The 20,928-nt window shown below is 36.1% G+C and overlaps 1 protein-coding gene across 1 annotated transcript; it reads right to left on the bottom strand.

The window, feature by feature from the left end:
- Positions 1-2,315: 2,315 nt before the first annotated feature.
- Positions 2,316-9,517, bottom strand: LOC110632239 (BTB/POZ domain-containing protein At1g30440). Its single transcript, XM_021780386.2, has 4 exons — positions 8,577-9,517; positions 6,537-6,606; positions 3,862-5,082; positions 2,316-3,161 (listed from the first exon to the last, which is right to left on the bottom strand). The coding sequence occupies exons 1-4, from the start codon at positions 8,633-8,635 to the stop codon at positions 2,613-2,615; spliced, it is 1,899 nt and encodes a 632-aa protein (XP_021636078.2). The 5' UTR covers positions 8,636-9,517; the 3' UTR covers positions 2,316-2,612.
- Positions 9,518-20,928: the final 11,411 nt, after the last annotated feature.

The raw sequence follows: 20,928 nt of genomic DNA, 5'->3' as shown, positions 1-20,928 counted from the left end.
TAATATTTAAAATTATTTTTAATATTATGAGGTTTCGAATGTAAATCACAACAGAACTATTAAAAAAAATCAATTATTTTCAACGGTTAGTTGCAGCGCAGAATTCGGAGACCTATTAACCTGGACCGTACAGTCACAGTCACAGTCACAGTCACATATAACTAATGGTCCATGATTCCTATCTATTCAAATTAACAAAACAACGCTCCTGTCACGTGTGCGACACTGAATCACTTAAAACGGATGATGCCTTTGAAACAATAGCTAAAATATATTAGGCCACATTAGAGAACTTTGCTATCTTTTATTTTTTGTTTTTTGAAAAAAAAAATTCAACTTACTTGTCAGTTTGACATTGTAATTAAAGGCTCAAAATAACTTTTAATGTAATAATTAATATTTTTATCGTAATTAAATTATTATTTTTTATATTTATATTATTTTAATTAGAGTCAATAAATTAATAATGTTATTTTTATATTTGACGATTAATTTAACAATTATTTTTATTAAATATTTTTATTTTAAATTTTTATATAAATAATTATTTATCAATAATTAATATCTAACTGCTAATGATTAATAAAACAGTTAACAACTATTAAAATAGTTAATATTATTAAATAAAAATTTAATAATTTGTAAAAAATTATTTTATTATTTAAATATTTTATAATTAAAATTTATCAAATTTAATAATTTTAAATATTTTTTAATATCCTCTAATAAATATATTTAAATAAATTTTTTTTAACAACTGTTTCGACAGCCATACTAAACACATCATAAGTCGGTTTTTTTTTTTTTTTTTTAACTTTTCTCATAGCTACTTTAAAAAAGCCAAACGACACTGTTTCAGAAAATCATATATCATGATTTTCATTTTATAGCAGTTGTTTTTAAATGGTACTCTCTCATATTTCTCATCACAGATATATCTACACTTTTTTTTTTCCTTTTTCTCATTTTCCATTTCTTAAAGAGGTTTATACATTCTATTCTTGTACCTCCATTTTTAATTTAAAAATTTTAAGATTTATGCAATTGTAAAAACTCTTTATAAGAATTATGAAATATATATATATATATATATATATATATAATGGTGCTTAATTTTGATGATTATAATTATGGGTAACTTATTGTTGATGTTTGGTGATTTTGATTTTTTTTTTTTCATAAAAAATTTATAGAACATAATTTTTTTTAATTTTTAACTAATGATTTTTAATTCAATAATACTAAAAGTGATATTCAGAGTTGTAATATCTTAAATTCTTATCGGTTAAACTCCTAAATCTTTCCCTTTTATAAATAATTCATAGCAGGGGAGAGAAAGGAAATCAATAAATTTTTTTCTAAAATTAAAAAGATAAATCAATAAACATTTTTTTTTTTAGTTTTTGAGAAATAAAAAACCATAAAGAATGTTACCGAGCATAGCCAAGTTGACTTAATAATACTATTGTTGTATTCACAACAACAATAAGGTCTCAAATTTATATTTCAATAAGCGCTAAATTAATTAAAAAAAATAAATGAAATCAATATGATGAGTGATAGTTAGAGATGGCAACGGATCAAATTTTTATGGGTATTCGATCTGATCGAACCTTAAGAGAACATATTTGAGTATTATATAATCATGTTTAAAACAGATTCGAGTTTAATAAATAACACCATGTCAAGTTCAGGTTTTACATATTGAGTATCCATTATCCGAACCCATTTATATAAATACTTAATTAAATAAAAATATATTTTTTGTAATAATATTTATAAATTTTTATATATTTTATTTTATATCAACTCAACTAAGCTTTTATCCTAAATATTTATTAGAATCAACTATATGAATTCTCTTTCTCCACTCTAAACAATTTTGAGTTAAATCCTCAGAAATGTGTAATGCTTACAAGTCATATATACTATTATCCTCCAAGTTAGTTTAGGTACACTACTTTTCTTTCTATCCTCTAACCTGCTCTACTTGTCTAATTGAAGCCTCCGTATATCTACATTTCACATGACCAAATCATCTCAATCTCTATTTTATATAAAATATTTAAATTCTATTTTATTTTATATAAAATAAAATTTAAATATTTCATGAAATTATGAAAATTTTAAAATATAAATTATTAATTAAAATAAATTTTATACAAAATATTAATTAAAAAATATAAAATTAAACGAATTTGAATTTTTTTTTCTGATAATAATAATCAAGTTTGGGATAAATTCGAATAGTTGAGAATAAATTTTAATCGATTTTGAAACGAGTTTGAATTTTGATAATATTAATTAGGTTCGAATTTGAATAGGGTGATTTTTGCGGGTATCTTACCTGTTGCCATCCAGTCTATTAGTAATGCTACAATAACTAAAGATTACAGTTTTTGCTTCCATCTTCATTACAAGGCCAGACACCACATAAACTACACACTAGAGATGACAACATTAAACAGGAAACGGACAAACAACAAGATGGAGATTTAGTTTGTGTCTCTGAACTAACATTGCAGAAGTACAACTGATAACAATTACAATTTGAAAAGAAAAAAGAAAAAAGAAATAAATGTAAAGAGAAAAAATAAAATAAAATGAGGACCTTACCCATCAGGAGATAAGTTTTTCTTGTGCTTTCCCTGCCTCTCTTTTGCCTTCTCAGACTTGGCACTGCCATTATTCTGGTTGCTAACAGAACCCTCTTGAGCACTGCACATCTGAGACTTTAGCTTAAAACCAAATTTTTTGGAAACATTTCCCCAAGTGCTAGAACCTTTCGTTCGACCCAACTTTTCAATCTCCTGCCTCATGTTGGAACACTCCTTCTCAAGCTCAGAAACCCTCATCCTCATATTATCCATTCCCACCTTCAAAACCTGATTCTCTCTAACGGCTGTGGCCCAGCCTCCCTCAGTAGAACCAGCAAAACCACTTCTCAGTTGTCTAGACCCGTCAAGATTGTCGGAAACCAGAAAGCAGCCAGCAATGGATGTCCTAAGCTGAAGCTGCTCAAAGAAGAGAACTTGGACTATAATTCTTAGCGGCAGCCTCTCATTCTGTGCAGCATGGGTGCAAGCTTCCAAGGAGAGCTTCTGGCAGTCCATCAGCCTACAGAGCTGTTCTCTGTCAGACTCTGCCAACCACGGGTGTGCCTGCAAGTTTGAAAATTGTAGTAAAAGTTAGTAGTCTTGAACTAGGAAAAAAAGACAAACTCAATCTAGTATTATTGCTTCTTCCCCCTTATTGTTTACACTTTCTAAAAGCCTATCATTAAAGTTGCAAGAGCCCTTTCTTTGACCAACTAAAGTAAAATCCAGACTACAGAAAATGTAGGGAAACAATTAGGCCTCTGCAACAGGTGGCTTTGGTGACAATAGGATTGATTAAAAGTTTGAGAAAAATAAAAGAGACTAAACAGTGAGGTTTTCTTCTTTTCCCCTTTCCCCATTTTTAGCCTTCTGATGAGATCGTTGAAGTGGCAGCAAAACAATCAGGCAATCAACCAAGCAAATAATGCCACCTAGCTCAGTTCAGGTGATTGTTGTGGGTCAGGCTAACTATATCAACAATAAGCATATTTAACTAAGAAGCCATAATTATTAGCGCAATTATTAGCAGGGACAAGGCTAAACTTTGCCCTAAGCAACAACCCAAGTCAAAATCACACACATGACAAAGATGATTAAGCAATAGACAGCCTTCAACTCAAATGTGGAGTGGTTAATTCTCATCTCAATGTGTACAAAATCTAACTTTATTTTTTTAGATGCCTAATGGAACCAACACAGCAGTAACTGATGTCATAAGCTATCCATTCTCAGGTTAAACATATGATAATGAGGTGGTTAGTACCTTTAGGTAAATGTCTATTGCACGATAAAGACCATCATCCAGAGGCCTAGCATAATCAGGAACAGCAGCAGCAAGAGCCTGAAACTTGGGAAGCTTCAAATTCACGTCTGGGGCAACCTCTGCCAGGTATCCATCAATCAGTTTGGCCACCATTGTGATTGGTGTTAATGATGGTGATCCAATCAACTGGCCATCATCAACTGAACATGGAGAGGCCCCACCTGTAATTTGATCCATGGCAAGGAAGTGTTCAAGAATCCGCTGCACACAGTCAACATTGTAAAGTGTCTCCATTGAATAAGAGAAATTGGGCATCAAAAGATCTTCTAGTGTTGCCTGATCAAGCTGCATCCCAATCCTTTTCTCTAACTTTGATAAACAAGAGGGGCTTGCTTTCAGAATCAAGGCCGTCCGAAGTAGACCAAACAGAAACTTGGTTGGGACTAGACCTTTCTGCATTGGAAGCAACCTATCAATATCTTCTAGCAATTTCTTCTGGTCTTCTTCTGATGGCGGAGCTAAAGCCACAGGAATTAAACGGGAACCAGACTCACTGGCACCTTGACGCCTATTGAGGCCAGGCAGGTACTTTTTAGCATAGAAAGCAAGGGACCCAGCAATAATCTCTTGTCTGATACCACGAGATTCCATAACGGAAATCAACCTCTTATAGAGAGGTAAACTTAAAGTTGACACATCCTCATACCACCAATCTGAGCTTGAATTTTTGGGTCTAGCCCCTGTGCTTATCCCATTCCACAAGACACTCCCCCCAGGACTCTGCATGGGCCCATGCTCCACTATAGGCCATCCAAAAAGATTAGGGTCAGTGCATGCTTTTGTGGCTAGTGACTCGATACACCTCTTTGTAATATGAAGTTCCTCAGCATAGGTAAGAATATCATCACATGTTTGAAGTGCCTTTAAAGAGTCTTTCCAATTACGAAGGACTACTTGGTTAAAGAAGGTCTCAGTGTGCATGATTAGATTGCCCTCCCCATAATCCTCAGTCATTTCAAGATGCTCAGCAGCACAACGGAGGTACACAACATTTGAGGAGGTAAGTTCAAGTTTGACACCATAACAGAACTTGGCCACAAGTTCAAATGTTTTGGCCCCACCAGGAATGTCAGGGAGATTTGTCACACATTTTTCATCCCCTTCTTCCAATGCTTCTGCAATCAACCTTTCCATAACCCCACTTCTAGATAGCAAAGGGAACTGCATTAAATCATAATATGGATTCGTAAGAAACAATAAAAGATACATAGTTCTTTTAACAACCAAAACCACATTCCTTCTTCACCATTACAAATAAAAAAAATTAAAAAAGAAATCTCACTAAATCTCATAGAAGCACAGTAGAGGTATATAAAATCATTGTTTTTAGGATCTTAGTGCTAAAGGTAAACTACAAGGAGAAACATGGAACAAAGAAAACGCACAGAGAATCAGATCCAGTGGGTAATGCCAGAATGCTAATTTTTAGTCAGCATGAAGAGATAGTTTCAATGAGGCAGCCCTACCTCACATGAAGCAATGAGGCCTGGCCCTAACTAAGACTAAAATAAACTGCTTTGAATTACATAACTCATGTCCTACTCCAATAGGAGTATTGTGAGGCATTTGCACCACCAAAACCATTGATCTTATATAATATACACATAATCTGCTTTGACAGATTTTCCATGTTAGATGAGCAATACAAATGTACACTTTAAAGAGTGATAATCAGCAACATATGGGTAAAATTAACTTAAATTGCCTTATCTTCAAGATAAACTTATCCTGAGCAATTAATTAGTCTACAATCATGTGTTTGGTGCATGATAAGAGGTTTCCCAAGTTCAATCCAATGGCCTCCATATGTTTAGATCCCAACTTCACTTTCTCCATATTTTTATCATCTTGATTCAAGTCAACTCTGAAAATAAAATGCCCGATTTACAGCAAGGCAATTATACATATTTGTAAAATTATACTAAAAACACAGATGTGAACAACTACATGAGTAAGGATATTATACTTAATTTGATTCACCTCTATGTAGCATAAGTATATAGCTCACTATTAGTAAAGGAACACAAGTAAAATAAAGAAAGACAGAGAAAGAGAGGAAGGGAGAGGAGAAGATCAAAGAGGGTCACAGGCATGACAAAGAAGGTATACCTTTTTCACACTAAATAGTGCAATGGAAAGTTAACAGGTAATTTTCCATCCAACCCAAACTCTTAGGCCTTTATTTTGGGAAGTCAAAAGATATGTTTGCCTACTGTTACTTTTGAAAATAAAAGAAAATTAAGGTTACTTAAAGAAGTTGTATAATTTTGCACAAATAACAAGCACAACACAATCATTACATGCCCCTTTAAATAGTTGGAATACCAGAGAGGGAGTAACAATTTGAGAGATAAAGAAAAGTTTGATTTCAATTGACATGGTAAGCAAGCAGAATCTAGACTTATAATTAATAGTGTTAATCATTTACCCATCAGATCTCTCAGTTGCACATAACAGATGAAAGAATATACTATCATACAACAATGCAACTCATTTTAGATTTTACCTAAGATTAAAATAAAAAATTAAATAAATAAATAAAAAATTCATGAGAATATTACAGAGAAGAATTTAATGTAAAGATGGCAAACTGAAAGATTAAACTGAAAGATTACCTTGTGAAGATGGAAGGACATCTCCCCCACTGCCACAACAATATCACTAGGAAGGCCAGTTGTGCAGAACCTACAATCCATTGTATGTGAATAAAAGATCAAAAAAGATGCACAAATAAGAGATATTTAACACATCAAGCGGACTGGTGCAGTCAAGGAACCTGGTCACATCCCTATTTTTAAAGAAGACTTGTGTAAAAGAAACCACTACCATAAACCAATTATGCAATTATATCCTGGGCATTATTATGCTTTCATTTGTGCTCTAATCTATTGCAAAATTATCCATAAGAAAGTATATATCCATTAACATCCCAATTTTACTGCCTTATAAGGTCAAATTTAAAGATGAGGAACCTAACTAATATGAGTGAAATGCATCTCCAAACTAAAGGCTCACAGTCAGTAGGGCCATAAGGGCATATATTTTGGTCTGGTAGCAGTTGTGTGTTGTGACATGCATTTTTTAAGTGCACGGAAGAAGCTTTAATCAATTCTTTCTTCATTTTTCAAAATATATAGAGCAGTCTTACATGATAAGTTCTTAAGCACAAGCATTTGCAAATAGAAGACACTTAATGCCTGTTTGGCATTAAGGAAGGAACTGCTTTCTAAAAGCACCATCAAGAATGTTTTCTTCAGATATTCATAGTCTGACGCTAGTAGCAGGCATAGTTCATGTTGAAACATAACCACAAGTATATTCCACAAACAGCATAGAGACATCAATCCCTTGTATCATAGTTAAGCCAACCATTAATAAGTCATGGCTAAGAGTTACACTAGGTCCTTCACCCAATAATAGCGTACTTGATGAATTACTAAGTGCATCCTTCAGGTCAGTGAAAGGAAGAAATTTCATGCTCCATAAAAGAAATCCATAAAAGAAAATTGAAAACTATGGAAAGAAAATGTTTTGCAACTTGGTTAGTATTGAAGGTACACCTCACAAAAATTTCTCCCCTAGGAATGCTATACATATGATTAAGGTGAAGCATGTTTAAATCACAAAGTTCAATCATCATATCCATCCATTTAAGCATTTACTGGATGAGGAATTTTATATGTGAGTGAGTGTATATAAGTACATAAGCATCTATATGTCAATACATACGTATACGTGCATGCATATAGAAAATCCTGCACCCTAGAAGCAAGACATTCCAACCATAAGTAATATAATGGCCATAACAGCAGATTAATTAATAACAGCAAGCACAAATAAACTGTTTGTGTTCAAATAATCAAGTTAAACCGCCAATAGGGTTGTTGACACTAAACACACTGCCACAGAGCAACCAGAATTGACAACCAACAACTTAGAGAGGAAGAAGAGTAACATAAGTGATTAGTACTCCAGTATGTACATCAATCTCAATCTAAATGAAGCATTCCTCAGCTATGCTACTTCAACAACCAACGGCTAAGTTCAATGACCGTTCACCTTACACTCAATAAGTTCAATGGAAATGATTTTCACCTTTTCAGCAACGTTACTTTAACGATTGGAATCTCTAAGCAACTTAATGAACTAAACCTTGATTAAAAATCTAACCACCAATTCCCCTTAACGTGCACATTTTATTTCAAGAACACCTTATGTAAGGATTTTCAACAGCACAGAGATTGACTGGATGAATCTCTAAGCAACTTAACAAAACTAAATCTCCACTCAATATCTGAACAAAAGTTCGCCTCACTAACACGCATCTTATTTGAAGGGGAAAAGAAAAAAAAAATTCTATGGAAATCAAAATAAATTTTAACATTTCAGCAAGTGTTAGTGCAGTTGACGTTTCATTGTCAAGTAAAAGTTACTTCCATGTTTGGATCACCATTGTAGCATGCAGAGATATTTAGTGGATAAAGTAAACGAACTTATACACTAGATTAATGTCCAACAACTTTAACTAAACTTAATAATCAAACTAATTTGTGGCAACAAGATAGAAAATGTGGAGAGGACGACCCAAATTCCAAACAACTCACAGAATGAAGATTTTAGAAAATACTAAATAAAAAGAGAAGAGGGTTGCATACCAGGCCTGCCCTTGCTTTTGGAAAGCATCACTTTTAGATCCCAGTTTCATGCAAGCCATTTTCTCAGAATGCAAGCAGCGAAATCTTAGAGAACAGAGCTCCCTGCGCAGTTAAGCTAATGCAGATCTTAAAGTAGACCTAAGCCGGCAATTCCAAACCAAATAAACTCCTTATTTAGAGCAATACACCAGTACCAACCCCAAACAAGACAAAGAAAACAAACAATACCAGATGTGATTGTTGTCCTCAATTAATCAACAATCTCAAATCAAAAAGCCCCCTCAAATTTTTCAAGAAACCACTCTAGAATTCCTGAAGCAAAGCCTCCCAAGACCATGAAATAGCATCAAAATGTAGCTCCCTGCCTAATAGTCCTGCCAAAAACAGTCCAAAATCTACACAAAGACACAGCAAACCACAGAAACTCTCTTACCTACTTCAGAAAACCACTCCAATAAGCCATACCCACTTCAGAAAATGACTCAAATCCCTGCCCAGAACCACGAAAATCACATAATCATACACTAACTAGATGTCTGTCAATAACAGAAGACACGAATTTCAGGTCAACCCCTTCAAATTTGCTTTTAGAGAAAACAAATGTTACTATTTTCGCTGGCCAAAACCTACCAACGAGATTCCAAAAAAGAACCTATGAGAGACACATGGAAAGGGACGAAAACCGCTCAATACCCCCATTAAAGAAAGAACAAGCGAGCTCTTACTCCTGTAATAATTTATACCCACAAAAGCGATAATGTCTCCAAAGCCATGATATACAAATGCCAAAAGAAAATACTTGAAATTCTCAACTTAGAGGAGTAAGAAAGGTGGGGGTTATTAATGATAGCCCAGAAAGCAACTCTCTTGCACACTGTCTCTCGTGGGTCCAAATGGCTTTAAACACACTCATTGCAGCTCTGGAACTTGGGTTTAGAGAATCTTTAAAATCTTTAAACAGTTGTTAATCGAATTGACCAAGGAAGGCACGAATTCTTGGATTTATTAAGGAATTCTTCTTTAATTTTTTTTATTAGATTTATTGACATGTGACCTTTGATGTGTTACAGACAGCGAGACCATGTGCCTCGAGCGTTACTTTGAACTTTCATGGTGGTTAGACAGTTAGTATGCAAATGTTTAATAAAATTAAATTAAAGTTTTAAATGTCTAAAATTAATATTTGGAATTTAATTTCGTGTTTCATGCACGATTGGGACCAGAGCCTACGTTGTCGGGTTTTATTGATTTATGTATGGAATGCCTCTGTATGGTTGATAAAAGGTCTTCTTTACCATGCAGTTTCTGAAAGGGATTATTCATAGTTGTGTCTAACATAAGCTCAAATTTATATGGAAAAGATGTTAATAATGATTAAATTAAATATTTATATTAAAATATATGTCAAATTAATTAAATTATATATATATTTGTATTAAAGTGTATATATAAATTGTATATATGTGTGCAAAATTATTTATATTAAATATTTATATTAAAGTATACATAATATATATAAATCAATTTATAAATATTTAATTTAACAGTTGATGAATCAAGTTGATGAATCAATTTTCATATAAGCTTAAATTTTTTATAGTTGTATTCACTATTCATACCTCGTTTTTGTTATTATCCCATGCCAAGTGCAGAATAGCTTAATTAATATTCTTTCACATTTAGAATATATTTGGTAAAATGTTAAAAAATAATAGTTAAATATTATTCTTATAAATTTTAACAGTAACATTTAACCATTTAAAAATGAATAAATATTAATAAATAAAAAATTAATATAATATTTTTAAATATCTAAATAACATTGAGAAATGATTAAAAGTTATAAAATAATAATTATATATTGCTAATCTCATATTAAATAAGGAGTGGGGAAGTATCGAGTCTTAATTTTTTAATTTAGTAATTCTAAAATCATTATTCACCTTTGTGGAGTAAAATAGACAGATAATTTTCATTGTATAGCATATTAATTATTACGTATCCATTATACTTCCATTTTAAATAAAAAAAAAATGCATTGTTGGAAAAATGTTATTCCATTAAATTAAACATATTTATATTTGACTATATCGGTTTGGCCATTGCAATATGGTTAATGACTAATCATTTAAAGAACTTAAAGCACTATAATATATATATATATATATATATATATATATATATATATATATATATATATATATATATAAGAGATAAGTATTCTCAAACACGTATCATTTTCTTTTTATGACATTACAAATCGTTACTCCTTAATATTATAATAAATAATAATTATTATAAGTAACTTACAACATATTGATGTATATTAATTACATATATTTATACATTTATTGTAACACCCCCGTTTGCATAGCCTGATTAGGGCCACACTTAAGACAACTTGAGAAGCCATAAATACAAATAATTAGTAATGTTTAATTAGTTAACTATAAATAAGAAAAACAGAACATAAGAGGTTAAACGAGCCGAGAGTCACAGCGATGAGTGACCTCCAGGAACAATCGAAGTCGTTTAAACTCAAATTTCAACCGTAAAAGTGACCATGGTCCTTAGGACCCTTATGAACACAGTGGAAAAGAGAAAATCACGAAAAAAAACTGTTAAGCCAGTCAAATAATTAGGTCAGGGAGCTGAAAGAAATATGAAATTAATTGCAATCCGGGATAAACCGGCGAGGGGCAATTTGGTCAATTGACCCCGAGAGTTGACTCCTGACCTAACTGTTCAATAAAATCGGAGAAATAAAAATTTTTGAATCAAGAATTAAATTAAAAAAACTAATAGAAAAAATAAATAAAAAAAAAGAAAAAGAAAAGAAAGAAGTTAGAAAAGTCAAAGATGATGTCATAAAAGATTAATTAAATTATTTTATTAATTTGGAAATTTTAGTCTTCAAAAATGGATAAAAATAAAAATTCAAAAATATTTTTTTTTGCTTCTTCTTTTGCTTTTCCCGTAGCTCTCTCCTCTCCCTCTCTTCTTATTTTGTTCCACCATTTTTAAGCAAGACAAGCTTGGAATTCTTGGTTCCTTTCCATAAATCCTCTAAATCCCAACCTATAAATTTTATTTACCAACCTTAAACCTTGTTGATTTCCCTTGAAAGGAAGTTTGAGCAAGATTAGGAAAGGAAAAAAAAAGAAGAAAATTGAGGAAGAGGAATTTCAAGTGAGGTAAGTAAGCTAAATTGCAAATTTTAGTTTATTGGTTATCTTTGTGGTTTGAGTAATCTAGAAATTTAACTAAAATCAAAAGAAAACATTTGTAGAGGACCAAAGGGAATTTCAACCAGCCATGGATGTGGGAGAGTTTGATGTATTTTGAATGAATTAAATGTGTTAGTAAGTTTGTATGAAAGTGATAGTAAGATTGAAATGCTTAAATGTGAATAAATACAACATTTTAGTGTAATTAGGGTTTGGAAGCTAGGGTTTATGAACCAAAATTTGGAGAAATGCATAAATGGCATGTTTGACCTATTGTGAAGTGAAATAATGGTCAATTATGACCAAATGGATTGTGTGGGAATGGTAGGAAATTAAACCAAATTCGTAGGTTAATGGTCATGATGACCAAACCCATTTTGAAGGACCAAAACTCAAATTTTACAAGTCCAATTGATATGCCACCAATTGGAGATGAAAATAGACATAAAAGAGCACAATTTTCATTAAGGAACCATGGCCAAAAACTGACCAAAACTTGGTGAAACAATTGACCAAAGTGAAATGATAGCAGGCTGCCACTGCACCAAACTGACCAAATGAACAGTAACTGTTCATTTAGTCATAACTCGAGTTAGACAGGTCAAATTAACCTGAAATTTGTCCAGGGGTTAGAGGGTATATAGATCTAAAACTTTCATGAAGAACACCACCCCAAATTATGCCATTAACCCATTCAAATTATTGAGCAAAGTTAGGTTACCAAACCTGCAACTCTGCAGAATTTTCAGTGAGCAGCAATGTTTGGATGGCTATAATTCCCTCTAGAAAACTCGGATTTAGGCGATTCTTGAACCGATGGAAACCTAAGACATAGTAGAACATTTCATATGAAGAAAGTGGACCAAATTATGAACTTAACTTGATCAAATTATTGACCAAAGTTGGATCAAAATCTGCCAGAACCCAAAATTGCAGCATGAACAGTGCACGTGAATAGTAAACTTATTTTGGCCATAACTTGAGCTACAAAACTCTGATTGAGGTGATCCAAAAATGAGAATACACTTAAGACAATAAGGAACATTTTCTATGAAGGAAGTTTTGTTAAATTCCAACAGTAGATCGACCAATGGAATAGTGCAACTTCGGAGAATCAAAACCGAAAATTGGCAATTTTGCCAAAATGACCTAAGCTTTAAACAAATGACCAAAACTAACAAGTTTGGTGACCAAAATGTGGTATGTGGGTGAAGTTGGAGTTCCCATACCTATTAAGCCTTAGAAAGTCAATAATTTGACTTGAATAGTGCAGTGAATAGTAACCCGAAACACAAAATTTCGAGAACGTCGAATTTAACACGTTAGAGCTAGGTAAATGTGAAGTTAAGTTTATTTTGGATTTATTTTAAGTTTTAGTACTGAAATATTAGAAAATTTCGTGTTTCAGTGGAAAAGAATAGCGGGACAGAACCCGAGGAGTCGAGTCAAGGCCAACAGGCGACTCGTTTGAGGTTTGTGCACAACATATACTTTTATAATCATCTTTTGCATATCGTTTTGAATAATATGAAATATCGGATTATGGCATTCTTATGATGTTTGATCTAAATTGTTGAAAGTTATTATGTATATTTGAAAAGACAATGTTTAGCAAATTGTTAAGATAAGTTTTGAAACCACAGTGTCATGACCACATATTTGAACACCTCACTAGCACGACTAGTGGGGGTAATTAGTTTTGAATTTTGATTTCTTTTCTGGAGAAGTGTTGAGGTGTGCCAGTAGAAGAGGATGTAAATGGATATCCATATATTTGAGCTAGCTAGCCTTGTGATATGATTTCTCTTTAGCCTCTGGCTATTGAGATTCATGTGATTTCTCTTTAGCCTCTGGCTATTGAGATTCTATTTGTTTCGAATGGCGTGATATAACTGTGGGTTTTATGAAATGTGTTTTGATACTTTGAAATGAACTTGGTTTACATGTAAAATCTCACAATGCATGATTGTATTTAATTTTCATGTTTAGCCAAATTTCTGAATGAATGTGCTTTAAGTTTTGCATAAAGATTATTTTAGTATATTGTGCACCACTGAGTCCTAGTATTCGATAGCTTTATAGATACAAAGACTAGAGGAGCAGTGATTGAGTCTTGAAGTGTGTGAAGTCATCAGCTTGAAGCCTTCGGGTATAATTTATACCCTAACTGTAAATACTTCTTTTGATGTATATATTGCACATAAATGTATGGACATGTAAAAAATGGGTCTTGAGCAGCTTGTACACAAATTTGTATGAAGTTTGTAATAAAGTTTAGTTTATGTTTCTTTTGATATAAATTTGTAAGGTTGTGTATAAATTATTTTGTTTTTAATGAAATATGAATTATATTGATTGACAGTATTTTGAGAACTATTGAACTTGTGAATTTTGAGAAATTGACTGAGTTTGATTGTGAAACCGAAGTAGTGGTTGAGAAAAACTTTTAGAAGTGTTTTTTACAGGTATTTGAAGAACGGTTTTCTCAAAATACAGAGGAAACTCTGTCAAAATTTTTATAGAATTTGCCGAAAACTAAAATGGACCAAAAATATTAACTAGTTTTAATTTTAACTAAATGTTTTAAATGCCTATTAGACAATGCTCACCACTTAACAAATGTCACGACCCAACCTATGGGCCGGACCGGCACTAGGACCTGGGCCAGCTTAAAGCCCCCAAGGCCCGTAGTAAGCCTAACTGTTCATTAACCCAACTTTAAGGCTCATTTGGGCCCAATATCAAGAAAACAAACGGACAGAGTCCGGCCATAAAATGGACTTTCCAACGGGGAGTTTTCGACTCACCCGACCTGTAAACACAATAAACAATCCATTGGGGAGCTCAGCTCACCCTCCACATACTCATCAACATAATAATAAATGGGAGCTCAGCTCCCTCATCCAATCCATCAAAACAGACTTAAAATATTAAGTTTACAGGTCCAACATGAATATAATATTACAGACCAAATTCAAATAATTACTGCTAACGCATGCAGAAATTCTAGGAGTAATTAAAATTACACAAATATCGATAAACAACCTGCGAAGGAGAAAAGCAGGTTAACCAAAATAAAATCCTCCTGTAACCTGAAAAAATATTGAACAGGAGTGAGCGTTCGACTCAGAGAGTAAAATATCAATTTTAACCATAATCTCTATAACTATCTAAATCTAATGCACCCTGTAGAGTGAAATGCAACATCCACATCATTTTCACATCATAACATCAAAAAGGTAATTTGGAGCACTCACGCACCCTGTAACATCATTCATAATATATGGGGTGATCCTATCTGACTCTCTTAAATCCAACGGTGCAAGAACTCACTTCGGACTTCCACTTAAATACCAAATCGGGGTCCCAGTGAAGAACTCAAGCCGTGTCTACCCGAAGGACCGGGTCAAGAACTCAAGCGTGTCTACCCGTCCTATCCATAGTCCACACCACATCACACGCACGCCAACGCACACCGCTCCAAATTACCACAACAACACTCATGGCACATTAACAGTTATCAATGCAACATAATTCGTGCCTAGAGTTTAACTACATAAATATATGCATATAAGTGATGCATGGGCATGCTGAACATATAATAATATCGAAATTACAGTTAAAATTAATATTTTACTCACAGACTTGACGACAAATTACTGTGGCGGTGGCGGAGGAAGAAGAAGGTCGGCTCACTGACAATTACATTACATTTATTTAATACAAATGACTCAATACAAATCAAGAAAAATATCACGTCCTAAGTCGAAAATCGAGTCTCCCTATACCTAGGACCTACAGGCACGCAAAAGGGCTAAGCGCACTTCTATATTCACAATCCATATATCAACTTCAATCATATCACACAGGCCCTCCTTGGCCCATCAAATCAGTCATCAATCACAATACGCAAAATTTCAATTTAGTCCTTATTATTGATCATTTTTGCAAACTGCCCAAACAAGCTCTAAAAATTATAAAACTTTGCCCCGCGGTCTTTAGCAACATTACTAAGCTATTGCAAAAGGAATCGTAATTTTCTATACTACCACGAATATTTTATGGATTTTTAATCCTATTTAAGCACTAGAAAATTACGAAAAAGCAAGGTTGGGTTTACCTTTGCCGATTCCGACTTGGGAACGCGCGGACGTTTGACAATGGGGGCTAGCCAAAACCTCGGTCCAATTCGGAGACTTTTGCCCGAAATTTGCCGGTCAATCAGCCGAATTTCCGCGAATCGAGGATACCTACGAAGCCCATAACACGGGGTTAGTACATAAATTTTTCAGAATTTTCTAAGCTCATTTAGTGCTCGAAAATACCGCAAAGTTCCGTGGGACCCAAAAGCGGTGTCAAAAAATTCGAAATTTATGTCGCGAAGCTCTCGGCGAATGGAGCGTCTTTGGTGGCCTCGGTTTTCTCGTGGGATTCACGGTTTTGAGAAATCTAGCCCAAAAGTCGAAATGGGCTAAAATCTTCCCGAGCTAAAATCGGACAATCCGCTCGATGGATTTGGCGTTCTTGGTGTCTATGGAAAGCTCTCGAGTAGATGGTTTTGGACACAAGACCCGGTCAATCGGTGGCCGGATCGGCGGATTTGGCCGAGGAAGCGCGGCGTAGGAGGACGCAGGAGGCGGTGGCCGTGGCGGGAGGAGGAGAGAAAAAGAAAGAGAGAAGGGGAGAGGCGTCGCGCGGAGGAAGAGGAAGAAAAGAGAAGAGCGGTCCGATTCGACCGGTCCGATCCGATCGATTCGATTCGGCGGTTCGATTCGAAATACAAAATTTTGAATTTTTACTCGCCTCGGGACAAAACGAGGTCCAAAAATTCGAAAAAATTCGAAAACTCGAGAAAAATCGTAGACTCCAAATATATTTTTAGTTTTGCCACGTGGACTTTAAATTAATTTTTAAAAATCATCAAAGTTTATATTTTCGGAAAATCGAACCCGATTTTTAAAATCCGAAAAATCTCAAAAAAATTCCTAAAATTCAAATAAAATTAAAATACCAAAAATACTCATAAATAATAAAATTTGGGGTGTTTCATTCTTCCCCCCTTAAAGATACTTCGTCCTTGAATTTTTACACTAGGCAGAATAAAGTACATGATTATACATTGAACATGTAAGGGTACTTGCTACGCATGTCCCGCTCGACTCAGTGCACTCTTCCCCGAGTGACTCCTCCACAAAACCTTAACCATAGGGATCTGTTTGGATCTTATCTTACTTGGTAGTCCACTATGGCTCTGAGTTGCTCCTCAAATGTCAAATTCTCCTTTAGCTCTATCACATCACATGAGAAGGATCGGGAATGTATTTCCTGAGCATGGAGATGTGAAACACGGGATGAACGTGAGAAAGGTTGGGTGGTAGCTCCAACCGGTAGGCAACGGCTCCAACTCTATCAGTAACCTCAAAAGGTCCGATATACCGAGGTGCCAACTTGCCTTTCTTTCCGAATCTCATGACTCCTTCATTGGAGATACCTTCAGAATACATAGTCGCCATTGCAAACTCCACATCCCTCCGTCAAGTGCATAACTCTTACATCTCTGTCCTCGATCGTTCCACGATTAAAGGAACTACCTCTGAAGTGTACTGCACTAGGTCTACATCATGCACCTTCGCTTCCCCCATTTTCGTCCAAAACAGAGGAGACCTATACTTTCTTCCATATAGTGCCTCATAGGGTGCCATCCTATCTTTGGAGTGATAATCGTTGTTGTAGGCAAACTCCACCAAAGCTATTGCTCATCCCATTGGCCTCCAAAATCCAAGACACTCTTGCGAAGCATGTCTTGATGTTTGGATTGTCCTTTCCGTCATGCGAGGGTGGAAAGCCGTCTTGAAGTTCATGTGCCAAGTGCCTCCTGCAACTTTCTCCAAAACCGAGAAGTGGCGGGGCCTCTGTCGGATATTATGGAGCGGAACTCCATGCAATCGACTATTTCTCAAATGTAGAGCCGGGCATCTTGTGCCACAGTATGTAGTCTTCTGGTAAGAAGTGAGTGATTTGGTCAAGCGGTCTACAATTACCCATATCGAATCATATCCTTGCGTGAGTGCGAGGCAACCACAAAATCCATAGTGATCATTTCCCACTTCCATTACGGGATAGGGAGCTCTTGCAGCTTCACGACGGTCTCTGGTGTTCAAACTTCACCTTCTGACAAGTCAAGCACTTGGACACAAAGTCTGCGATGTCTCTCTTCATGCCATTCCACCAATAGCTATCTTTCACATCATGGTACATCTTGGTGGAACCTGGATGGACACTGTAAAGTGTGTAGTGTGCCTCTTGCATGATTTCATTTCTGAGATTGTCCACATCGGGCACACATATCCTAGAACCTTGCACTAGGGCGCCATCATTGGCAAACCCAAACTCACCACCTTCACCTTGCTGTACTCTTTCTATGATCTTCATCAATTGTTGGTCTCTGTGCTGAGAAACTCTAACTCTGTCCCTCAAGTCTGGCCTCACTGAAAAGTGAGCCAACAATACCCCCTCATCTGAAAGATCTAGGATTAAACCTTGATCCATCAACTCATGTACCTCCTGAATCAATGGTCTCTTCTCTACTGAAATGTGCGCTAAACTACCAGAAGATTTTCTGCTCAAGGCATCTGCTACAACATTGGCCTTCCCAGGGTGGTACTGGATGGTGCAATCATAGTCTTCGTAAGCTCCATCCATCTCCTCTGTCTCAAGTTTAAGTCCCTCTGTTGGAAGATGTACTTTAAACTCTTGTGGTCGGTGTATATCTCGCACACTTCGCCATACAGGTAGTGTCTCCAGATTTTCAGTGCAAAGATTACAGCCGCCATTTCCAAATCATGGGTGGGGTAGTTCTGCTCATGCCTCTTGGTGCCTTGAAGCATAAGCCACTACCTTTCCATTACGTATCAAGACACACCCTAGGCCAACTCGAGGCGTCACAATACACGGTGTATCCTTCACCACTCACGGTAGTGTCAACACGAGCGGTGGTTAGACACTCCTTAAGCTTTTGGAAACTCTCCTCACGATCATGTCCAAATGAATGGAACATTCTTCTGGTCAACTTAGTTAGGGGAGCCGCTATCCTGGAGAAATCTTGTACAAAATGCCTATAGTAACCAGCTAAACCCAGAAAACTTCGCACCTCAGTGACTGTTATAGGCCTAAGCCAATCAGTTACAGCTTCAATTTTCTTGGGATCCACTTGAATGCCATCACTAGAAACCACGTGTCCCAAGAATGAGATGCTTTCTAGCCAAAAATCACATTTCGAACATTTGGCGTATACCGTGCTCCTCAAGGTCCGCAACACCATCCTCAAGTGCCACACGTGTACTTCCTCGGTCCGAGAGTATACCGAATGTCATCTATGAATACGATGACAAAACGGTCCAAAAATGGCTTGAACACCCTGTTCATCAAGTCCATGAAGGCTGCTGGTGCATTAGTGAGTCCAAAAGACATCACCAAGAACTCATAATGACCATATCTTGTCCTGAAAGCCGTTTTGGACACATCCTCATTCCTGATTCTCAACTGATGGTAGCCTGATCGTAGGTCTATCTTGGAAAAGAATCTAGCTCCTTGGAGCTGATCAAACAAATCATCGATCCGAGGAAGTGGATACTTGTTCTTCACAGTCACCTTGTTCAGCTGTCTGTAGTCAATGCACAACCTCAATGACCCATCCTTCTTTCTCACAAATAGAACAGGAGCACCCCAGGGTGATGTGCTCAGACGTATGAAACCTTTGTCCAAAAGCTCCTGTAGTTGCTCCTTCAACTCTTTCAATTCTGCTGGTGCCATCCTGTAAGGTGGCATGGATATGGGGTTTGTACCCGGAATAACATCAATGCAGAACTCTATTCCCCTTTCTGGTGGCAACCCTGGAAGCTCTTCAGGGAAGACATCCATAAATTCTCTGACAACAGGAACTTTTTCCATGCTGACACCTTCTACAGATGTATCTCTCACTAATGCCAAATACCCTTGGCATCCACGCCTCAACATTTTTCTAGCACTAATTGCTGACACCAAATTATATGGAGCCACGCTCCTGTCACCATCAAAGCTAAATTCTTCCACACCAGGTATGTGGAAATACACCTTTTTGTTCCTGCAGTCTAAGGTGGCATAATGAGTTGCCAACCAATCCATCCCCAGGATTACATCGAAATCCATTACTGGTAGAGGAACCAAGTCTGCTGGGAGGATCTTTCCATCCACTACCACTGGGCTACCCGGAAAAACCATATCTACATCTATGTTGTCACTAAGTGGGGTAGCTACTGACAAAGGGCACTCTAAAGTTGTAGGGTTTCTACCCAACCTCATGGCAAACACAGGGGAGACAAATGAGTGCGTAGCACCCGGATCTATCAAAACACGAGCCTCATAAGAACCGGAAGAATACCGCCTGGCGCATTTGAAGCTTGAGCATCCTGGTGGGTCAGGGTGAAAACCCGTGCTTGACCCCTACGAGTGGCGAGAACCACGTCGACTTCTACCTCTGACCGCCTCCAAATCCACGTCCCCCTTGTCCTCGGCCCTGTTGGCCACTGAACTGACTGCCTGCCATGTTGGAAGCACCCGGATACAACTGTCGAGGAACATTTGCAACAGAACCATGTGACCCCATCTGTGGCTCCAAAAAGCAGGCGATCTCTAGCAAAGTGGCGGTTGGCCACACTGAAGCATACTCGACCCCATCAAACAAGGTCGAATGTCCTCTTCCACATGTGCACACGGTGCCAAAGAGGATCTGAACGAGCAGGCGCCTTGCCTGAACTATTACGGAGAACCCTCGGGATTTGTGTCTAAAACCACTCCTCTTATTTCTGCTTCTTCCTCTGTAAGTAGTTTGGCCACCACTATCCATAGTACCCATGTGGGGAACACCTGAAGAACCCTCTGCTCTGTTTTTCTTTGCTCTTCATTTGTCATCCACGGATAGCTAACCTCAATCTGCAGCTCGATCCACCACCACATCAAAAGATCGATCGGACATCATGGCAGTTCGCATACCTCTGTCAAGCCCCTTTAGGAATCTTTTCACCTTCATCTTTTACGCAGCTCTGCTGCAGGGGCATATCTGCTCAATTCCAGAAATTCTGTAGCAT

The sequence above is a fragment of the Hevea brasiliensis genome, chromosome 13 (assembly GCF_030052815.1).
Source record: "Hevea brasiliensis isolate MT/VB/25A 57/8 chromosome 13, ASM3005281v1, whole genome shotgun sequence".
NCBI lineage: Eukaryota > Viridiplantae > Streptophyta > Magnoliopsida > Malpighiales > Euphorbiaceae > Hevea > Hevea brasiliensis.
This window is presented reverse-complemented; position numbering and strand designations above follow the sequence as displayed.